The sequence below is a fragment of the Pteropus vampyrus genome, unplaced genomic scaffold (assembly GCF_000151845.1).
Source record: "Pteropus vampyrus isolate Shadow unplaced genomic scaffold, Pvam_2.0 Scaffold392, whole genome shotgun sequence".
Classification (NCBI taxonomy): Eukaryota; Metazoa; Chordata; class Mammalia; order Chiroptera; family Pteropodidae; genus Pteropus; species Pteropus vampyrus.
In genome coordinates, this window is record NW_011889173.1 from 774376 (window position 1) to 797480 (window position 23105).

The following is a 23105-nucleotide window of genomic DNA, read 5'->3' on the forward strand; positions in this document are numbered from 1 at the left end:
TCACGGGAGCCGCTTCTTGAGTCATCACCTTTGCTCCCACTTCCGTTGTTTGAGATTTAGTACTTTTAGCATCTAGCTGTGATGACGTTACTAGAAATTTTACCCAAAGCCACCATTACATCTTACCCCCATCAGTGTGTGACTTGCATGACATACTTGCATCTGTATTCCTTGTTAAAACGATCTTCAGAGGCTTTTTATGATGCCCCCACCAAAACTAATTAGCAAATCTGTATTAACATTTTTTGCCTTTGAACTGAGTCAAGTGTCTGCCCAGTCTCACGGGTCCTTCCTTCATCGTTGCACTGAAGACCTTGGCCCTCAGTGCCCACGTCAGGGCTTTGCTGTCTGGGAGCCGCTTCGCTCGAAAACTGTTCCGCAAACTAGCACTGACTGAGGTTTTTCTCAGGCTGACCTTCCTTCCTGAAGAGTATTTTCTTTATTGTTGAAAATAAAGAAATGAGAGGGTGTCCTGTGAGTGGAGGGACGTTCCAGGGCTCCCCCAGCAGCCTGTCTGCACTCAGTCACAGTCACACCGGGTCACAGCGGGTCACACTGAGCTGGACTACTTGCCCTTCCCCTCACTGCCCTGATCTGACGTCCCTCCCACATCTTCCCCAATCCTGCTTGTCTTTTCCTAGTTTGTTTTTTTTAAATAACATTTCTATAATGTTGACATTCCTTAATTCCAGATTTTGGATTGTTTCTTTTCCAGGTCCAAATTCCTGGCTTAGAAAACTTGCAAGTATTTGTTCCAGACTTTCTTGCTGAGGAGAAGACTGTTATTTTGCAGTTACTCAATGCAGCTGCAGGCAAGGACTGCTCCAAAGATTCAGATGATGTACTGATGGACGCCTTTCTACTTCTGACCAAGCACAGTGACCGCGCTCGGGATTCGGATGACAGCTGGGCCACATGGGAGGCACCACCTGTCAAAATTGTGCCTCAGGTGGAGACTGTCGATACCCTGAGAAGCATGCAGGTGTGTCTCACTCCCGGGTCCCACACCTGCCATTCCCCACCCCTGACTCGAAGCAGTATTTCTTACTTAAAATACTTTTAGGAAAAATGAATTATTAGCAGCTCATGAATGATTTAACTACTGTAGTAGTCTCAAATAGACACATCCCAAAAATATGCCTTGATGTTTTAATAGAAAATTTTGTAGCGTTACTTAAACTAAAATATTCTATCGAAGTCTTTAGGTATGTTAAATTATAGTGGAATATTTGAACTATTTTATTTATATCTTTCCTCAGTTCCATCGTGTAGTTAGGTCTATATATCCATGATCTAAAAGGAATTAATTACCTTACTCATTTAATTTGTAATTCTAGAAATTCCAGTTCTCTAGGAACTCTTGTTTTTTTGGCTTCTTAGTTTTCATTTTTGTAGCAAAGGCTGTCACCTACCCAGCTAGCAGGATTCCATGACAGTTTATGTAACTCAGTGATTAAACCATAAGAAGCTTTCTCATGGCCTCTGTTCAGTGAGGGGACAGTGATGATGAGTGCTCTTGTGTACCTCAAGCTCCACGGGACTGGAGCCGGACACGCCAGGCTACTGTTCCTCCACTCTACAGAGCTGCCTCTCTTACCCTCGCAGTCGATCGCTAGCCCTCACGAGCCCCAACCATTTCCAGTCACTGACCCTCCTCGGTGTCCCCAAAGCCACTCCTGTGGTCAGACCCCTTTCCCCCTTCCAGGACTGTCATAGGTCCCACTTGCAGCTTTCCTGTTCAGCCCTCCCCTGCCCCCTCCACCTCCCTGTTTGTGTCTGTGTCTGGTACTTCCGGCGCGATCGTTATCATACGCACATCTGATGACATCACAGATCTCAGCATATCGCAGTGACTGTCACTTAAAGAGTAAAAATAATAAAATCTTGGCTTTTTACTGTTTCATACAAGCCCCCCCTCCCCCACTCCACTCCGTTCTTCAGTTCTCTGTCTGCACGCAGCACAGATGCACAGACTCCGCACCGAGAGTGTCGAGTTGCTTGAAGTCCTAGGATATTTCAGACATTGTGCCCACATGGTCCCGTGGGGTTCTTCACCACGTGCGGAAGGTCCCACACGTGGGTGACCACCGCATCGCCTTGCTCTGTGGGAGCGGCTGTGCTTGCCGGCTGCTCTCTGATTGGAGGGCTGCTGGCCTAGTAACCCTGAGGTTGGCGCTGATTTTCGACTGGGGATTGAACTAGAATGGGGAAGCAGTGCCTGGTCTGTTTTTAAGCCCGAGGCTTGATTTTCCTCCCAGGTGGATAATCTTTTACTAGTTGTCACGCAGTCTGCTCATCTCATAATCCAGAGGAAAGCTTTCCAGCAGTCCATCGAGGGACTGATGACTCTTTGCCAGGAACAGACGTCCAGCCAGCCGGTCATCGCCAAGGCTTTGCAGCAGCTCAAGGTAGTTCACTGTCAGCTCTTCCTTAGCTCATTTATCTGCGTTTGGATGTGACGCTGCAGAGGAGCGAATGTGTCGTGATGTAATATCGTTCAAGGGACTTGAGCTCGTAGGTGGCCTGTCTTCCCAGTACACATTTCCCCATGCGGAAGTGAAAAATGCCGGTTCTTTCCTGGAATTGTAGGATGTGAGAATTGGAGAGGATAGAAATTTGAACAGTTACGTGACTTATAGTGGTCACGTGGCTGTTGAGTAGTGAAGTTGATACTTCACTACTCAACAGCCACGTGACCACTATAAGTCATTTAGTGGGAATTTAGGTCTCTTCATTCCCAATCCACTTTTTTTATTCTTTAGCAGTTACCAGTATTTACTAGAGTAGTTTCCAAGTCAACATTGTGTAATTAAAAAATTTATTTATTGTTTTGTTTACCGGATAATTCAGCCAGTTTTAATAGGGAGGGCTAGTTGTAGACCGTCACAGAGGCCGTCAGCACCCATGGCAGGCCAGAAGTCCTCCTTCCCTTCCCATTATTTCTTATTTCCACCACTTTCCATTAATCAGGCTTGGTTTTATCCACACTTTGCCACAGGTCACCAGTTACGTCTTCTCAGTCACTTTAAGACTTGATTTCTTGAGGAAGCACTTATCAAAGTTACAAGTAGTTTGATAAGCATGTTTTTCCTCTGTTGGTCTGATTTGTCTTACTCATTTATTAACATTCTCTCTTACAGATTGTCATCCTATTCTAATCCCAGGGCAGGGGGGTTTTGTCTTTTAGTTTGAGTCAGTGAACTCTGGAGAGTGCAAAATTTTTAAGACGTTGATTCTTCTTGAGCTTAAGAAATTTATAACCTTAAGGATGTGAACTGTCACACTCAACACCAGAGAAGGGGGAAATTAGACACTCTAGTAACATCTGAGAATTGTCAACATGGAGGCATTTGAGTTTGGGAGGATTTCAAAAGATGCCAGTTGGATCAGGTTATGGGAATGCTCACTGGGTATCAGAGAGTCTGATTTGGCCAGACCTTGGTGTGTACAGTGGAGGGCAGTGAGAGAGAGGCAGGTAGGATCAGGTGGGCAAAGATCAGATTGTTGAGAGATTTTGGATTTTATTTTCTAAACCTTGGGGAGTTGTTGAATATTGAGGAAGAGTATTATGGAACAACGTGTAAGGAGAGTGCCTGAGGGAGACCACGTGTGCATATGTGTGTGTTTAAGGGTGGGCAGAAAGGGAGCCCATTTAGGGAGACAGCAAAGGTTGCATGAGGCAGTGTTTCTCAGCCTCCACACCACTGACATTTGGGGTCAGTAATTCTTTGTTTGGGGAGCTAGCTGTCCTGTGTATTACAGCAGGGGTCCCCAACCCCTGGGCCACGGACCCGTACTTGTCTGTGGCCTGGTAGGAACTGGGCTGCACAGCAGGAGGTGAGCGAGAGAAGCTTCACCCGTATTTGCAGCCGCTCCCCAGCGCTAGCATCACCGCCTCAGCTCCACTTCAGATCATCTGGCATCAGGTTCTCATAGGCTCACCGGTCCCTGGTGCCACAAAGTTGGGGACCGCTGTATTATAGGATGTTAAGCAGCATCCTGGCCTCTACCCAGTAGATGCCAGTAAATTTTACTCCCCCTTCCATGTTTTGATAACCAAAAATACCTGTAGATACTGCCAGTGTCCCTGGGGGTGTGTGAGGTAAAATCTGCCCAAGTCGAGAACCCCTGAACTAGGGGCAGGCGGGGTGGATAAGCAGGGCAGTATGACGTGATGATATTGTGGAGGTCATTTAGAAATACATCGTTACTTCACGGGGAGGCCTTGAAACCAAACTTAGACTTGAGCAACGACCCAGCGAGGAAAAAAAACTGGTGTTTGATACGTAAAAACATCGAAACTGTGAGCATTGATTCAAAGACCACGTTGTGATCAGGCATTGTCCTTCTAAATGGAATTTCTTCCTTTTGTATTTCATGAGATGTTAAAGAATACCTAATAAAAATAAAAACGAAGATGATATAATTTCCTCTATTTTTGGTCATTCCTTTTGAGTAACAGAAATAAATATGGCCAAAAAAATATCGTAGTGATTTGTATCTGTGTGATGATGAAAAAAATCTTCCTCTAAAATACAATAAGTGTTATGGGATCTGCTTCATTTTGGATTAATTATGGTTTGGGACTCTTTAGAATGATGCGTTAGAGCTTTGCAACAGAATAAGCGATGCCATCGACCGAGTGGACCACATATTCACTTCAGAATTTGATGCTGAAGTCGATGAGTCTGAGTCTGTCACGTTGCAGCAGTACTACCGAGAAGCTATGATTCAAGGGTACAATTTTGGGTTTGAGGTAGGTACAAAATAAGAGGAAAAACAGTACAACTTATCCATTGCTCTGCAACTTACTTATAAGCATTATGAGTCAAATGCAAATCTGATTGTTGATTGTAATCACAGCTTAGTTAATTAAGAATGTCGTCTTACACCATCACTGAATCTGAGAAATGTCGGTTTGCTTTTAAAGTGTTGGATGATTGCCCAGTTTTTATTTTGTGCTAATAGCTATCTGCTTACATTTAAAAACCTTCTTTGAGATATGGTTAATATCATAAAAGCACATTCTTAATTTAAACTTAAGAGTAAAACATTGGTGAAGCTGCATTTTAAGACATTATATTCTTTCTAGCTCGTCATGCTTTTTTCAGACTATGTCAATTTTAATTAGGCTTTGCTTTTTTTTTTTAGAAAAATGACATTTTAAACAGATATAGCATTAATAGTGTTTAGGTTTTTGTATAATCGTTTTCTTGTTAACTTTGATATGCATAAAATCTTCTTACAGTATCATAAAGAAGTGGTTCGTTTGATGTCTGGAGAGTTTAGACAGAAGATAGGAGACAAATACATAAGCTTTGCCCGGAAATGGATGAATTACGTCCTAACTAAGTGTGAGAGTGGTAGAGGTACAAGACCCAGGTATGACCGCGTAGGGTGTGTTCTTCACGAGGCCTGTGGGGTGGGTACTTCCTTCTGTTTTACTTGGGGTTTCTGAACAGATGACACGAAAAGGAGAATTTTGAACTCTTTGGTGATCAGCTTTTTTTTTTTTTAATTTTCTTTAATTGACCTATTTACATAGAAAACTTTATAACTCTTAGAAAACTTCTAAAAAATTTGTCCCCAAATGAATGATATGTAAAGGAGTTTATCGGTTTAAGCCTGTTATTTGTGTAAGTGGAAAACAAATTGGTAACTCGTTTCTTTATTAAGAAGCCATTTGTCTTTCCCCAAACATGCTATAAATGTTCTCAATCCCAGACATTTATATAAACAAAAAATGTGATTGTTCTAGGGAGTAATTTTCCAATTACGTTCCTTTCAGTATTGTGTAGACTGAAATCGCTCTAGCATTTTCTTGGTTATTTTGTGACTGTTGAACTTTTTCATGCACAGGTGGGCAACTCAAGGTTTTGACTTTCTACAAGCCATCGAGCCTGTATTTATTTCAGCTTTACCAGAAGATGACTTCTTGGTATGGAATTTTCTAAAGTTTTTTTTTTTTTTTTTTTGCATTAAAAAAGTAAGTTGACCACTGTATATCCCTGATCGTGCCTTTTTTAAATATTTGATAGTGGTTTTTAAGGACTTTTTAACATAATTGTAATGACAATGCTGAGAACTGAGTAAATAAAGCGCTCTAAGTAGCACAGTAGACACCGGTGCTCATTTCTTCATGTCACGACATGGTTCAGCTAAGCCAGTGTAGAGCAGTTTGTGTGACTTGGCTTTCCTATTTATCAGTTTCATGTTTTATTAAGTGCTGACTTAGTTGCTGGTTTTTAAAAGTTTAATGAAGAACAAAAATTAAGTATTTCACTTCACTGTGCAGCATTTGAAAGCATGATGCCAAATGTTAAATATTATCATTGTTATTCCAGTTAATTCCATCAGATCAAAATGATGTTATTCATCTTAGCCTCCAAACAGTAGAGACAATTATAGGAAAAGTCTCTCACTTGTGCACGTTGCTGCACTATGAGGAGTTGAATGCTAATCTGCTTTCACTTATAAAATGAAATCGTGTATGTTATTTTAAATTATGTACAATGTGTGTTTATTTTATGTTTGTACCTATTTTAAACCAGCTTTGAAAATATTTACTCAGGATAGCATGTTTCTTTTAAATATACTGGAAGCTTAATCAGTGCTAGTCACATAATTGAGAGAGCATGTATTTTTTCTCTTCTCCTTCTCCATTTCCTTTGGCCCCCAGAGTTTACAAGCCTTGATGAATGAATGCATTGGCCACGTCATAGGAAAGCCGCACAGTCCTGTCACAGGTTTGTACCTTGGTAAGACAGAGCTATAGCATTTCTCCTAGAACCCACTGCTTTAGGTGAGCGCATCATCCCATAACTGCACTTACTTAAAATGGCATAGAGGTGCTTTAAGAATATTCAGGAAAATGGCAATAAAAGTTAGAGGAACGTGGTACGTACATAGAGAACTCCACAGTATCCTTCTAAATCCAATGGGAGGATTAAAATGCCAACACCAGGTATTCGATGCTCGTCAGTGTTGTCAAACTACTTTTTTTTTTTTCCTCACACCAACGCTGTCTGTTCCGTTCTCCCTGTTGAAACTTTTCTTCTCGGGGAGGAGGGAGGCTCGAGGAGAAGGGCTTTTCCTGCTGCTGGACGGCGAGCGTTTGCTCTGCTGCCTTCACCTCCTGGGGGGAGACGGCTCGGCTTTCTTCACCTGGCTTTCCTAAGGGCCGTTTCCCCCTCGTGTAGTGAACTCCTGTTTGGTTTTGCTGGAAAAAAAAAGTCAAGTTGTGCTACAATATACTTTAGTTACAGTTTTTAATTGTAGTTAATATACAGTTTTACAGTGTGTGTTGTAATTTGAAAACAAAATATGTATCAGAAAAAGGCTGTGTCTTACCCTATTCTTGAGATAGTAAATAAAAGCAAAACTGTATTTATGTAATAAACATCCAAAAAATGAAAACTTAGAAATTTTAAACAATTTTAATTATACAAAATAATTCATAAATGGTAAATTTGTTGAGCAGCAGCTATGTCTTAAAGAGTCCTTGCCAGCTGTAGAAAGCTTAGTAGAGGTTTCTTTGTCTTTAAAATACACTCAGTTTTTACCTTTTTCCCCCAAGGTTGTTAAGAAATGACAAAACTATTTAAGCATATTCTGTAAAATGTGCTATGTTTCGTCAAACTTTTGATCACGCATATTATCATAAATACTTTGACTTTGTGATCTAAAATGTTTGTCTAAGAATACATGACCAGTAATTCAATAAAAATGACTTCTTTAAAATATTTTATTACATAAGAAATCAGTTTCATTGTAGAAAAATTACAATGTAGAAAAAGTATGTTAAAAATATAGAAAATGTACATGTAGGAAAATTTTCAGTAGGAAAATGTATTAGGAAAGAAAGAAATGCTCATACTCCCACAGTCCACAGGTGACCCCTGCTGCGGAGTCACTAACTGTTCTCACTGCCGCTCTTCAGACTGCCGTGGGTCAGTTGGTCCATAGCGCTGTTTGTCGGCTCGAGGTGTCCTCTGTCCTCCTTTGTCCTCCTTGCCACTGTGGAAGGTGGAGGCAGCACCTGACTCAGATTCAGATCGCCCAGCCGCATGCAGGACCCTGGGGCTGCTCATCTCCCACCTCTGAGCCTCCCCTTCCCTTCTAGCGCTTACACTGGATGCTAGTGAGGACCCATGAGGACCCAGGAAGGCGATAGCCCTGTGATCTGTGCCATTGACACAGGGCAGGCGTCAGCACTTGGTTTCGTGTCTTTATAAGAGAAATTAGTGAAAGTGAGAGCACATCACCTGTTCTTGTTGTCGTCGCTTGCTTTCTGCCCCTCTCTCTGCTCTGCCTGGTAACTGATGATGACAGCCTGGTATTTGACCTTCCACATTTTCTGTACTCATACAATTACACGGACGCATTCTGCCCTTCTCTCTGCTCATATAATCACACAGCATTTATAGGGTTGTTTTCCTGCCATTTATTAAGTATCATACTTTTTCAACAAGTTAGATAGGCATACTCTTAAAATGAGTGTTTTATTTCATATGCAAAGGATGTTAAACTTACGTGTGTATGTGTGTGCACGTGCTTGTGTGTTTTAACAGAATGTCTTATTTTGTACAAACTTCGTGGGAAAATTTTGTCGTAATTTTTTACTCCATTCCCATTACGTTTGCTGCGTTAAAGACATCACCATCCTCACCAAATGATATTTGTTGTTGTTTTTTCTTTTTACCTTTGCTCCCGTTGGGTTTCTTCCATTTATTGTCGTGGTAGTTGAGGGCAATGAGCAGGGACACAGATTTCCTAAATTTTTCCTAACAAGTGCTTGATTTTTGTTTTGCAAGTTTTCCCTTCAGCTCTCTCCATTTTTGGTACTTTTGTCTTTCCTGTGTAATGTTATTAAAAGCAAGCAAACAAAAAACATGGAAAAGGAAGTTTTTCCATTTAGGATGAAACATATTTGGAATAAAGCATATGTAGACTAAAATTATTAACATAGGAAGAGAAAATATGACATTAAAAAAACTTGGGAGGATTAAAACTAAGTTGAAAGGAAGAGGAAAACGGAGAAATAGACACAATATAACACACGTCCATTACTGGTTACAGTTAGTTATTGGATAAGTAGAATGGTCAGCATTTTTGTAATCGACTAGGTAAGATTGCATTTTTAAATTGTTTTAAGTTTTATCTGTATTGACCTTCTACCAGAATATTTAAAAGAAGAGAGAAAAACTTGTTTTGGAAAAAAACCCAAAACAATTAAACTGTGCCCTGACTTCCTGGTTTGGTTTAAAGGAATGAAATAAAACTCTACGTACTCAGGAAAATGGCAGTGACCGCTCCCCAGCTCAGGACCCGTTACAGTGTCACCGCTCATTTGAATCCTTTTAAAAGTGTCGATAACGTAACACTTTTTATTAGAAAGATGCCACATAAGCCACATTTTCATCTGTCTCTCAGGTGGAATATTGTTTGTTTTGCATGTGTTATGTACATTTCACCCCCAGGATTTAAACAAATGGTTTTGACGGAGAAAAGTTTGAATGTGTAACATAACTAAAAAGGGACATTTTCCACAATATTCGTGTGTATGATATGATTTTCTCGTATAAATGAGTTTATTTTGGTCACCAGCAAAATTACGTCCTGCTTCCGGTTACTCGCCTGGCTTGGCAGTGTCTTGGCCCCTTTAACCAGTTGCATTTGTCGCCATTTTCACTAGCAGCTATTCATCGGAACAGCCCCCGTCCCGTGAAGGTGCCACGATGCCACAGCGACCCTCCTAACCCCCATCTAATTATCCCGACTCCAGAGGGATTCAGGTATTCGGGGCTTCTCTGGTCACTGCGTGGCGGAGTGTCTTCTGACGTGCATGCTAACACTCTGGAAGCTGCTGGGTGCTTGCTCTGATAACTGAGTACTTCTCTGTGTGCAGACATTTTCAAACGCTCTCATTTGCATTCTCTGGAAGACACACCACAGTGCCTTAGTTGCAAAAGAAAAAGATGCACAAATCTACAGCAGATCGTGCCTTTCAAGATAACTTGGTTTCTCAGCTTATTTATAACCTCAAGCTACTAAATGCTTTCCAGCTTTGGAATATTCTTTCTGTTTTTTTCTTTGAAAAATGACCTTAGGGAAACACATTTGGGCGTTCATGGCATAATAAACATTTGAGAAACAATACTAAATATCAACTTAAAAGCGGAGGAAAAACTGGAATGGTCTTTCCAGTCTCGATATTTATGTGTGTGTAACTATGAAGTGACTACTCAGTGTACCAAAGTGAGCTCAGAAACTAGCTCCTCCGAAACCCTTACTGAGTGTGGTGGCATTTCTGCATCTTGTCGCAGCGAGCATCTTCTGCCAGGTGATCACTTTTTAAAGTTAATTTTACTTGACAGTTTTTATGAGGAAGGACCACACTATTTTTAAAATAATTAGTTTGAAATTAGGTTTTCTTTTTCTTTTTCACACCTAGACCTGAATCTCAGTCAAGGAACAATTTACATTATATATTTTAAAACATTTTTCACTTCCTCCCCCTGTTTTATTTTTCGCTGAGCATTATGGGCAAGCCCGCCCCCTTGGCTCGGCCGCGTCCTGAAGCTGTCTTTCTCGTCTCAGCACTCGGAGCCACAGCAGCCCTGCTGCCTCTGCCGCCTCTGCCGCCGCCGCTGCCGCCGCCTCCGGTCGCCCTGGCCCCTCAGGCAGCGACCCTGCGCCCCCCAAACTCATCAGCAGTGCCCATGACGCCAGGTAGTCTCGCTCTACCAGGGTCGTACCCCCCTGCCCCCCACGTGCGCTCCCGCTACGCCCCAGGCCCTGGCGGGGCTCCTCGGCCACTGCGTCATCCCACCCCCGGGCTCCAGCACCGACCCACACGGGTGGATGGTCTGCCCGGTTTTAAGACGTCTTTGGAGCTGATAGTAACCAAAAGGGCCAGAGTCTCCACCAATAATAACTCCCTGGGGGGAGAATCAGAGGAAAGAGCCTGGTCCCCACTGAGAGAGGACAGGAGGTGATTGGTAGACGCCGCCTTTCCTGCGGCGGTGCAGAGATGGCGTGTCGACGTGGTTAGGTGGTGATTCGTCTTTTAGGAGGGTCGCTTTTCTAAGCAGCAGAGTCCCCATTTCTGCAGTTGTTGATTACAAGTGGTTTGTAAAGGTGCGAAACGAGTTCACGGGCTGGAGTCACACATGGGGCCGGGTCGCCACGGGCTCCTGCAGGGCGTCCACGGGCTGGAGTCACATGGGGCCGGGTCGCCACGGGCTCCTGCAGGGTGTCCACGGGCTGGAGTCACACACGGGGCCAGGTTGTCACGGGCTCCTGCAGGGCGTCCACGGGCTAGAGTCACAGACGGGGCCGGGTCGCCACGGGCTCCTGCAGGGCGTCCAGTGTCAGCGAGGAGGGCACTGTGATTCCCACCCTACGGTGTCCTTTTCACCGGTGTTCATCAAGGGCTCCTATACTTAATGGAAAAAGGACATTTTATTTCTCTTAGTTCTACCCTTACGTTTGGTGGAAGGGACACTGTCACTGTTACCCAGTAAGAATAGTGATAGACAAAACTGGGCTGGGGGCGATCTCATCAGAGAAGGTGTTAGTGTAACGTGGGCAGAAAGGTGACATAAAGCTTTAGGATTTAAAATAGACTAAATTTTTTAAGTTACTTTGTAACAATCTAAAATTTCTACATTTTTATTCTTCCTCATTAAAATAATTAATATTCCTAATTTTTAGTGACAAACGTCTGTAACATAAAAAATGTCAATGTATTTTACAGCTTAAGCAGTCAACTAAAAAAATTAACAGTTAACATTGAATAAAGTCCCATTTACCGTTTTTATTTTTATGTTTAGAGCATTTCGTGGCCAGTGCTCCCACACTCACTTCCGTGTCCCCGTGGGGTACTGAATCCATCTTTTCTGTAAACGCGGTAAGGGGGGCGCTGTGCCCTACACAGCAGTCGAGCTGAGGAGCCCGTAGCCAGAACTGTAGTGCCAGCTCTCACACTAGCCGCCTCCACGTTCACGTGCGATTTAAAAGAGGGTAACACCCCACTTTATTCAAGTCTTGTGAACTGTAGTTCAAGGCGTTTATAAGGCTGGTGGCGTGGAATGTGAAATGTGTTTCCATATAAAGTTCAACACCTGCAGTGGCTTTTTTGTGCCTTTAGTCTTAGGCCTTGCATAGTAATTTTTCAGCATCTTCCGAGTAGCATTTTGTAAACATTTTTCATTGTAAATTTGTACATACTTAGAAAGATCCCTGATGTTTAGAAATTTTACTACCATCACAGTATGCCATCTTGCAGGCCATTTTTTTTCCCCCCACAAAGGAATGAAGTTTTCTTACCTTTTTTGCAGTGTATAAGTGACCATAGATAGAGAATAGCAAAGTCACGTGGGTATGTGCAAAGCCGGTGGCTGGGTCTCGCCCTGCAGTCGAGCCTTGCACGTGCTAGTTGAACTTGTGCCTCGGCCCCTTTCCGTGCGCCTGTGTGGCGGACCCGAGGAAGACCGTGCGTGCCCGAAAGCTGGAGTCTCAGCACAGGCCTGGTCTGTGAGTGTGCGGGGAGGAGCAGAGCGGTGCCCGCGGCCTCCCACGTGGGCAGGGGCGCCCAGCCTCTCCGTGTGCAGCCCTCGCCTGCCTGAGATACACCTGCCACAGGGGCCTCGTACTTTGCCCCACAGCGTCCCGTAAATATTTCGATTTGGTTTGCTTTGACTTAGGAAGTAGCTGGGCTTCAGTTGTCTTTGCATTGTTTTATAAAGCATTCTGCATCGTTTTGCTTGCCAGAGCTGGCTCTGACTGCTCTGCAAGAGCCGGTTCTTAATTTTCAGGAATTTTGCAAGCCGGTCATCCCAGCGTAGAAGTCGTCAAACTCTACAAGCCCTCCCCCACCCCTGCAACTAGCTGTTAAAAATTCACCAGCACACCACTTCATTTAAGTATGTTTTCTTGCCTTTTACCCTGGCAAAAATCTCTGAGGATGTGGTTTGGACTAATGTTGTGTCTGGGAAATGAGAGAAGCAGAGGTGCTAAGTGACGACTTCACGGTCCCCCAGCCTCTGGCGTGGCTTAGGAGTGGACTGTGTTTCTTTGCTTCAACATGAGTGACTTCTCCATGAAATGGCGCCAAGACTTTCTCATGAACTACATGGCAGGAGGGGATGTCCCCTCCTTTTAGACTTAGCGAGTACTACCCTAGATTTGAGAGTATAGGGAAGTAAAAAAGCACTGCATGCTTCATAGTTTGTAAACGTCTGTTCGTTAGACCAGTGTATGTTTAAAAAGAGCATAAATGCTACCATACTTCATTATATCATTCATTTAAAAATTACACACTAAACTGTTCATAAACTAATGCCATACTTATTTCGAATGATTTGTATTATAATTTTAACAGCTCCCTTCCTTACTTCTGGGTCTTACTCTTTATGGATTCATTCTGATTGCTGAACAATTAACTTTTAACTTTATTCTGGAAAAGCAGCAAATTAACTGTGTTCTTTATATGTTAAGCTTCCTGCTCTTCTGCACTTTTGCTTGGCTACTGCTTGAGAAACTTAGAACTTCTGAATAAGAAACTCTGTTTTCTTATTAAGAGATTTGAAACTTTTTAGTACCTTAAATAGGTTTAAGTACATAATTTGATGGTAGTTTTAAATATTTACTAGATTTGGCTAATACTTTTTATCCATCCTGGGCTTAAGTTATGGAGCTTGCCACACGTCAGCAACACTTCCATAAGCACCATTTTTCTTTTTTTGTTTTTATTTTTGTTTTTAACATAAAACAATGTGTTATGCAGTTAGGTTTTCGTGTGTGGGATATGGAAGGGAGGAAGTGTAACTCTCCTAAACCCCAGAGGAGGGTTTCCCAGTAGCAGCGCTGTTCACTTTGCGTGAATAATTCGCTGTTTGGGGCTGTCCTTTGCGTTGCCCTCTACCCAGCAGAGGCCAGATGTCCCCAGGGGCCGGAATCGCCTCCCAGTTGAGAATCACTGTTCTAGAAAAATCTCACAGATCTTTCATTTTGAATTCCATTGAATTGATAGCTCAATTTTTAAAAATATTGAAACAGGGGTTCCAGTGTCCCTGAGAACGATCGCTTGGCTTCCATAGCAGCTGAACTGCAGTTTAGGTCCCTGAGTCGTCACTCAAGCCCCACTGAGGAGCGAGACGGTGAGTGTACGTCAATAGCTGCGTTCTTAACCAGCCTCCTCTGCCTCGTGCCACCTGTTGGTGGTTAATGCCTTTTAAAAGGAAGGAAGAATAAGTGACAGAGCTTTATGAGAAGATTTAATGCTGAGCACACTGATTTTTAATGTAGACGCTTTTTCAGCTGTATTTGCATTTTCCAGGTTTCCTTTTGTTGCTTTTAAAAAATTCCTATTCCTGATATTTTACTTGCCAAACACTCTTATTCACTTTAAAAATACAAAAGTGATACTGTGTGTGTTGCTGATAGGCTGAAGTTTTTTATCATGCAGACCTGGGAGTCCTAGCCCCGGAGGCCGGGCTTGCTCGCGCCGTAGCACCGCTGGGCTCCCCTCGAGTGGGGTCCCCAAAGAATCCAAATTCTGCTCAGTATTCTGTTGTCTGTCAGTTGTGTAACGTTTACGTAGTTAGAATCCTATAACCCCGTTAAGAGCTTCTTGGTTTGGTGCGATTTTCTAGAATTGGTTGTAGAGACAGCTTCTCACACTCATATCAAACTATAATTAATTCCCAGAAAAGATAGACTGGCGGTCACTCATTGTGGCCACTCACCGCTTCGGTCGTGCTCTCGATTGAATAGCGTATTTGTTTTATGTCTTAATTCATATGAAAAAATACTCTGCAGAACCAGCGTATCCAAAAGGTGATTCAAGCGGGTCAGCGCGAAGGAGTTGGGAGCTCCGGACACTCATCAGCCAGACCAAGGGTAAGGGAGAGCGCGCAGGACTTCACGCGCGGGCGTGCACAGTGAGCGCGGCCTCGCGTAACCGGTGCTTAGCCTCCGAGCTCCTAGCCCTTCTCCGTTAACGTGTCGCGATCGCCTGTGTCCGTCTGACGTCACTCGCAGTGTGTGTCGTGTGTGCGTGCGCTTCCTGTGTCTCGTGCTGAGTCACACTCCCCTGCGTCAGGGGCGTGTTTCCTGCGTTCCGCTTCTTCCAACAGCGAGGGGGTTGATTTTATGGCCCCTTTGGTGGGCCTTGAGCATTCTTCTTTGCACATGGTCGGCTATAATAAATATTTGTAAAATGAATAACTGTTCATCTATTGGGCTAAGAAGTTGAAAGAAAGCATTTATCTTACCAACTAGGTGATCAATCGATATTCACCAAAAGAATAAATAGAAAAATCACTGGCCTAGCATTTGATGACCGACAAAATGCCTTCACATAGTCTTTGTCACAACACTCTTGAGCAGGTGGCAGGATAGATTTTGTTCTCTTTTCATAAATGATAAGTTTCTGAGAGGCCAAATAATTTGGCCAGGGCGGCAAATGACAGAGCTGCGACTGGAACACACTGCTTCTGTCTTCAAGTCCAGGACCCTTCCCGCCATAGCACCCCTTTGAAATGTATGAGGCCGATCAGAGTGCTTGTCCACCTCGGCCAGGGCGGCCAAGGGGGATTTCCTGGAGGCTAGAGCTGCCCCTTGAAGGAACAACAGGTCTGCATCAAGCCAAGAGAAAAACGCAGAGTGAGAAACACACCTGGAGGCCATGACTGAGGAGTAGACCCGCTGGAGCGGACGGGGTAGTGTAGACGTACGTGGAGATGACCTTGAAAGGGTGAGGGGTTATCAGGTCACTGTGTTCCTCAGTGATGGGCTGAGTGACGTAGGCCTTACCCAGAGATGGCGGCCGGCCCCTGGAGCCTCTTGAGCAGCTGGTGTGTGCTGGGAGTGGGGGCTGGGGACAAGGGAGGCGCTGAGGTAGATTAACCTGCCAGGCGGAATTGGGGAGGAAACAGGGAGACTGGTGCTTTGCACAATAGTAAGATACTGGACCTAGGCGGGATTTTAAAAAAAGGAAGAGACAGAAAACAACATTAGACAGGCCGGGGGCCAGCTAGGTGCATGTGGAGGGCCAGGGGCTGGGGGAGATTTTGGTGGCTGGAGCCCCGGTGACAAGGCAGAGAGTCTCTCCAGTGGTTCTCACATAACTAGTAGTTAGTTCCCACGGATACCAGGTCTTTGCGATGATTTTCAAAATAAATACTTTGTGGTCAAGTAAACTTGAGAACTCTTGGGAGAATTACAGTTCACATTGACATAGTCAAGACTGAGAAATCTTGAGAAATTTTTACTGTACAAAAAAAAAAAAAAAAAGCCTTTCCCAGAAATATTTGACAGTGGAGTCCCCGGCGTCACAGCTGCGAAATCTTGTTTGGTGCCGAATGATCAGTGCCATTTATTCAGGTGAAGGAATTGGGGTCCGTGTTTTACAGCAGAGATTGTATTAAGAAACTGTAATTGGAACATTGTAAGCATCTGAGAATTTCTCATCTCAAATTCACCTTACGGGCATCCCAAGCCTCAGTGACCTCTTTGTCTGCCAGAAAATGCAGGCTCTCAGATGGCTACTTAGGATATGATATGGCTTGCAAAGGCTGTACTAGAGATGTGTAGAAAGCAGTGCTTTCTCAGGTTACGGGTTGTGACCCACTAGTGGGAGATAAAATCAGCATTAAAAGAAAAACAGGATGCAGTCTGAATCACATGTGGTGAGAGTAATAATGTCTCATGAAACTCGTGGATTCTGTATGTGTAGAAGGTATTTCTTACTGTAAATCGATGAAATAAGTTGGAGAAATAGAGATGTAGTGCCTTTTGAAAAATAAGGAATAATAAAAACAGTAGCTAAAATTTATTGAGTATTCCTGTATCCCAGGCACTGGGTCAAATGCTCTACGTGTGTAATTTCATTAAGTCATCACAATTGCTCTGTGAATTAGGTACTATTACCTTCATTTCATGGGTTAGGAAATTTACATATGAAGGAAGTCAGTTAAGTTGCCGGTAGTGGAGCACACGGTGAGGCCAGGGTGTTATTCCAGGCGGTCTGATTCCAGAGCCCTTCCTCTGTGCACCTCGCTTCTCATCAGGAGGGCTTCCTACGGGAGGTGCAGTATCTTTGCTGAGCTGGGACAGGTCACATCAATCACCAGTCACTGTGGTGGGAAGGTGGTGTTTCCGGCAGACAGAAAAGCGTGAACAGAGGCATGGAAGTGGGGAATGGTTTGGTGGGTTGCGGAAGAGTCTTCAGTGTGGCTAGTCCAGAGCCTGTGGCTGGAGAGGGACAGGGGAATGCTTGCCAGAGTGAACTGGAAGCGGTAGACTGGGTCCGAATTGTGTAGGACCTTGAGTCCACGTGAACCGAAGGAGGTGGACTGGGTCGGAATCGTGCAGGACCCACGTGAAGGGCCTCGCGGTTTTGATTAGCAGGTTGTCATGAACCGTGAAGTAGATCGACGTAGCAAGGTAACATGATCAGAGGTTATGTTTAGTAAGAATATTGTGGGCAACGAGGGTGAATTGGAGAGAGGAGAGACTGAGGCCGGAGGGTGGCCACTGCAGTCTAACCAGCAGGCTTGGGAGAGGCAGTGATGGGTTTTGTCCGCTGAGCTTGCCTTCTATGTGTGTGTCTGCAGAGTGGGTGGTATACTCTGGAGCTGCTGGGTTGTGATGGGCCGGAATTCCCCTGCTGTGCATCTGAATACATAAGCTTTGCTTTGATGGGGCGCTAGTGTATATCGCTCTGTTTTTCTTATTGTTCGCTGGAAATTGACTTGAGAACAGCGATTGGGACTACTGAGTTTGCAGCTCTCCCTGCAGATACCGCTTCTAAACAAGGACCCATAGAAGCTATCCAGAAGTCAGTCCGATTGTTTGAAGAAAAGAGGTATCGAGAAATGAGGAGAAAGAACATCATCGGTCAAGTTTGCGATACCCCCAAATCTTATGATAATGTCATGCACGTTGGCTTGAGGAAAGTGACCTTCAAGTGGCAAAGAGGAAACAAAATTGGTAAGAAAATTAAGGAACATGACACAAAGACCATCTGTGTTAGAAATAGCAATAGTTTCACTTCTTTAGGTAAAAACTTACATAGTTGGTCATTTTCCCTTATAGACGTGGCACATGTGCATTGTATCTTTTGCAAAGGGTTTTGTTTTAGTTGGTAAAATGTGTTCTGAGAGCAACATGAAAGGAGGTTTTAGAAATGGATCATTTAAAATGGATCATTAAATTGAATACTTTTGATAACTCCAGAAATTTCCAGTGGAGAACTGCGCAAGTTTCACCCACTTGTGTAGTCTGTATGCCTTCTGCCTTACTCCCACAAGAATGTTGTTGAAGAGAAATGATACCAATAAAAGATAGGACAGTCTTTGAAATTAATTCATTTCCAGGTGAAACAGCTTCCTGTAGAATAACTAGGGGTGGTGGATCGTGTGAGAGAAGGAGGCGGATTATGTTCCACACGCCCCACACCCCTCCGTTTAATGCACCTCTTTGTCCAGCCTTTAGGTGTGAAGAGGTGTTAACATAGGGCTCTGTGAGCCTCAGGTCACCTGAACTTCCTATTTGGGCAGAAAACACTGAAAACAATCTAGTACTTTTTAATTGTACTAATTGTCGTTATCAGTCTTTTTAGCCGTAGCTACCTATAGTTTAATGTCCCTAAACGTATGTTAGTGGAACACCCTTCCCACACGCTCCTAGACCTGAAGCTTTAGGCACAGTTAGGCAGTGGCGGAGCTTATTCCTGGCCACGCCCTCTGCCCTCCCCTGGCCTCCTACCCTCTGGCCCAGACTCCTTCGGGGGCCACAGGGGCTCAGATGTCTGCTCCAGGGTGCCTAGTGCTCCCCTTCATGTCTTTTCTGGGATTTGCCAAGGCCAGTTCTACTCTCCCGACAGATGTTCACAGGTAAGACAGCGGAGAGATCACCTGAGACTTCAGTTATTCGGGAACATTCAGGCGTATTTTAGGTTTTGCAGCAGTAGGCTTCAGCAAGCATAATGATACGTATGTGATATAGCTCCAGAAAGACTAGTGTGCATTGCAGTGAGTTATGACGCCTGCTCGGTGCCTGAGCTACGTGTTTGTTCCCGTCCGCAGGTGAAGGGCAGTACGGGAAGGTCTACACCTGCATCAGTGTCGACACGGGTGAGCTGATGGCGATGAAGGAGGTGAGTGGTCTGGCCCTCAGGGGCCTTTTCGTTTGAAGCCTCTGTGTAACGGAGATTTGGGGAGAGAATTGGATTTCTGAGGTTCTCCTCTGCGCTTGGAGCTGGCTTCAGCGTTCCCATAGCGAGTCACCTAGGCCTGAGGCTGCATTTAGCGCTTGTACTGTTGGGACCACCAGGCAGATACACCGCGATAACGTGGGAGTAAAGGAGTTTGCAGTTTCAGTGAGGGCAAGACCACGTGCACGCGTAGTCCCGCCAGCACACAGGTGTGAGTGCCAAGCACGGGAGAAGCCTGATGGAAGCCCGGAGGGCGGCAGTAGCATCTTACAGGGATGTTTGGGGAGAAGGTAATATTCGTGATCAGCTTTAGAAATGAGCGCCATTTTCGCAGCCGGAGGTAGACGGGGAAGAGCAGGGAAACCTGAACAGAGCCCGTCAGGGGAACGGGCTGTCGTCACTGGTGAGGGCACCTCGTGACTCCGAAGTGGAGGGCCAGGGAGGACGAGGCTGGAGCTGCTGCGGCCTTAGCATCCCAAGCGGCTTGGCGCGCACCAGCCACAGGGCGTGTCCAGACCATGCTGGTCACCCCTCTTCCGGCCTCTGCCGTGCTTCTCACCTTCTCTGCATGGCACTTAGCGCTTGTCCCAGCCCGGTGGTGAACTTCAAGGGGCAGGAGCATATCTCGTGTTTTTATCTTGCTCAGGACCTGAACACGTGGCATTGCTCACTGCACGTGTCAGGCTTTCATTCATTCAGTTTGCAGTTACGAAAGCGATCCCGTTAGCTGTCATCGCGGCAGAGATTCTAAAGTAGGCGTGTTTCCTTCACTTGGGACAATGAAGGGAAGAAAGTCTGGAAGTAAAGTCACAGACACACTGGCCATAGTGCTGTGGGTCTGGACAGTAAACATGTCAAGAGATGGCCTCACAGCCCCGGGGTCAAGAGATGGCCTCACAGCCCCGGGGTTAAGGTGGCCCCGCTCCTAGGAGGTGACGGCACCCACAGTAACCGCTGCTTGTCTTTCACAGATTCGATTTCAGCCAAATGACCATAAAACTATCAAGGAAACTGCCGACGAGTTGAAGATATTCGAAGGCATCAAGCACCCCAATCTGGTCCGGTATTTTGGTGTGGAGCTGCACAGAGTAAGCCACCTTCAGGCGCACTGTCGCGTGAGGGTCCGTGAGGGCGCAGACGGGGCCCTGTTCTCCATCGCAGGTCTTCTCATTTCAGAGCGCAGTAACTTTGCCTAATTCTCAGGAACCCTCCATGACTTACACCATTTCTGCCTTCTCTCTGACTCTAGAGGAGCCCTTCCTGAAATGTAAGTTGTAGACTGTAGTCTTAACCCGACAGTACAGAGCACTGAAAGCCATCCTGCCGATGAGAAGATGCTTCTCGAATGCCCCTCGCACAGCTTCTCGTTCCTTTTTTCCTCCTTCCGTTTTTGGCTGAACCACTGTTGAGTACACTGTCGAGTAACGTTGCCTTTTCTTTTATGTGTGTTTAGGGAAGCATTGTGACATGAGAGAAAATTAAAACCCCAAATTCATTTTCCCCCTCATGTTTAGAAATAAACACTTTGAGAGAAAGGATAACTTGGAGCATCTTGGTAGAATATGAGCTTTCAGGGGAAATTGGATGTTGGTGATTTTTGACGTTTTCACACAAACTCACATTTGAAAAGGATGTGTTTCAGTACTTAATCATACATTTGTAGGGACAGCCCTGTCGGGCCCTGTCTGAGATTATGTGGCTGACGTCATTGGATGATGATAGACATATATCGCCTGCGATTTGGAGATGTTTTATCCCGACCAGCTGTATAATCCCAGACAGAGCAGGCGGGCAGACACTGCGACGGGGAGTTAGAGACGCCTGCGGTGAGGCGAGTTCAGGGTGGCGAGTGCAGCAAACCGCTAGGAAGACGGTCCCTCCGGGGCCCGGCCCGTGACCCTTTCCAGACCCTTCGCTTCGCGTCCACGTGAACACACGGCCGCGTTTCGTTCCTCCCGCAGGAAGAGATGTACATCTTCATGGAGTACTGCGACGAGGGCACGCTGGAGGAGGTGTCCCGGCTGGGCCTGCAGGAGCACGTCATCAGGCTGTACTCCAAGCAGATCGCCATCGCCATCAACGTCCTCCACGAGCATGGCATAGTCCACCGCGACATCAAAGGTAACCCCGCGCTCGCCGAGCCACCGCAGCATCTTCCTTTGCTTCAGATGCGCCTCCGTGAAGGACCCCGCGTGGAGCAGCCACATGCAGCACACGCCTCCGCCGCCGAGGAGAGGTGTCTGCTCTGTCTTTCTGCTTCCGGCGAAGTTCGTTCCCAGAGACAGAGCTGCTGTGTGTAGGCCACCGTGGCCGGGCCCGTGCATTTGCACAGCCGCGAGCAGAGCGCCCTTTTCCCCGGGGCGAGAGCCCCGCGTGTTTGTGTGTGAGCGTTGAGTCTGTAGAGTGGCTGTGATCAGAGCTGCCGGGGTGGGCCACGGTGTGCAGCTCTGCTTGGGGACACGGGGATGGGCTCCTTTACCTGATCCCCCAGCGTGGGGTTCTGCTTATGACTGACCCGTGCCTGTGATTGGTTCTAGTGCCTTTCCTTCTGGCGTGAGGGGACTAGCCATGCTTCTGCCTTAGAAGTGTCCCTCTTGCTTTTGCCTTAGCCACACCGTGGCCCTGACCTTTGTGCTTGGGCGTCTCGGGGATAATTACAGCAACCAATTATTATTGTCTCTGACCTCAGAATGAAGGAGTCCATTCTGTTGCATAGTCTGAGGCCAGCCCTAAACGCGTTCCCTCCACGACTGGGCCAGGCCCTCTGCGGTGGCCTCCCCGCGTCCCCAGCACGTGCAGTCTTGTTGCCTGCCTGCTCACCCGCCGCCTTGCTCTGCTGTTTGCCATCATTCTGGGCATTTGCCTGATGGGCTGATTGCGCGTTTCCAGTTGTTCTTCCCCAAACACCGTACTCAGTTCTCTGCCCACTGTCGTGAAATGGCATCTTCATGTCATTGGCCACGGCCTTACAGAGCATCCCTCGGAGTCCTTGAATCAAGTCCACTCACTGTGCACTTGCGCAGCGTGGCTGAGGCTGTGCACCCGTGGACCAGCTCCTGGCACTGGAGTCGGCCCGGGCTCTCTGCCGTGGGCAGCACCTCCGCAGGTGCACTTAGCCACGAGGGTCAGCTCTGGGCTTCCGCTCACCTGCGGCTGCTTGTCTGTCTCGAGTGGCTCTGCATTGCTTTTGGAAGGAGGTGCCTTGGGCATGCGATGCCAGAGACGTGTGGCTCAGTGGCAATGATGCTGTCCTGCAGAAGAGGGCAGGGTGGCCTGGGAGAGCAGCAGTGCCCCAGGTCTCAGCAGACACAAGGTGGGGTGGGTGTTGCCTGTTGAAGTAGGAGACAGTTACAGAACCTCCTGTTCGGTCACCGTCTAAAACCAGCGCAGCGGTGGCCTCAGATGCGACTAAGCAGCATGTGTGCCGGCTCCTGGCCACGTGCTGCGCCCTGTTGTGGGAGCTGCTCGTGGCATATAGCTCTGTTTTGGGGACTGCTACCACAAGCATTTGCGTTTCTCCAGTAATTTCTTTAAGTATCTCTGTGGGTTTCTAATGTTAGAATTTATGCAGATATTTCAGTTTAGAAATTATTGGTCAAAGCTGTCTGCACTGATATTAAAATTCTTTGTTAACGTTTACAAAAAGCTTGAAATCTTTCTGTGATTACACGTGGTGAATAAAGTTTTGTGAACCTCGATATTATTTATTTACTTGGTAGTTCAGGTTGCTGTGTAAACTTTAAGATGCCCACATTGTGTTTCAGAGGCTAACAACTGCTTGCTTCTTGTCAGGTGCCAATATCTTCCTTACCTCATCTGGGCTAATCAAACTGGGAGATTTCGGATGCTCAGTAAAGCTTAAAAACAACGCACAGACCATGCC

The 23105-nt window shown here is 45.7% G+C and overlaps 1 protein-coding gene across 3 annotated transcripts in view; it reads left to right on the forward strand.

Moving 5' to 3' along the window:
* The window catches only part of MAP3K4 (mitogen-activated protein kinase kinase kinase 4), a 62121-nt gene that overhangs the window by 33816 nt on the left and 5200 nt on the right, over positions 1–23105 (forward strand). Inside the window, exons 9-23 of one of the 3 annotated variants that reach the window (XM_023523438.1) lie at positions 716–982; positions 2259–2408; positions 4595–4756; positions 5249–5382; positions 5860–5938; positions 6680–6758; positions 9695–9794; positions 10600–10731; positions 14062–14162; positions 14824–14904; positions 17770–17997; positions 19095–19165; positions 20194–20310; positions 20399–20489; positions 21184–21296. In XM_023523438.1, coding sequence (XP_023379206.1) covers positions 716–982; positions 2259–2408; positions 4595–4756; positions 5249–5382; positions 5860–5938; positions 6680–6758; positions 9695–9794; positions 10600–10731; positions 14062–14162; positions 14824–14904; positions 17770–17997; positions 19095–19165; positions 20194–20310; positions 20399–20489; positions 21184–21185 — 1794 coding nt within the window. In that variant the 3' untranslated portion in view covers positions 21186–21296. Of the gene's footprint in view, positions 1–715; positions 983–2258; positions 2409–4594; positions 4757–5248; positions 5383–5859; positions 5939–6679; positions 6759–9694; positions 9795–10599; positions 10732–14061; positions 14163–14823; positions 14905–17769; positions 17998–19094; positions 19166–20193; positions 20311–20398; positions 20490–21183; positions 21344–23105 lie in introns of those variants that run through there. The other 2 variants (XM_023523439.1, XM_023523440.1) reach the window with 2 other exon arrangements.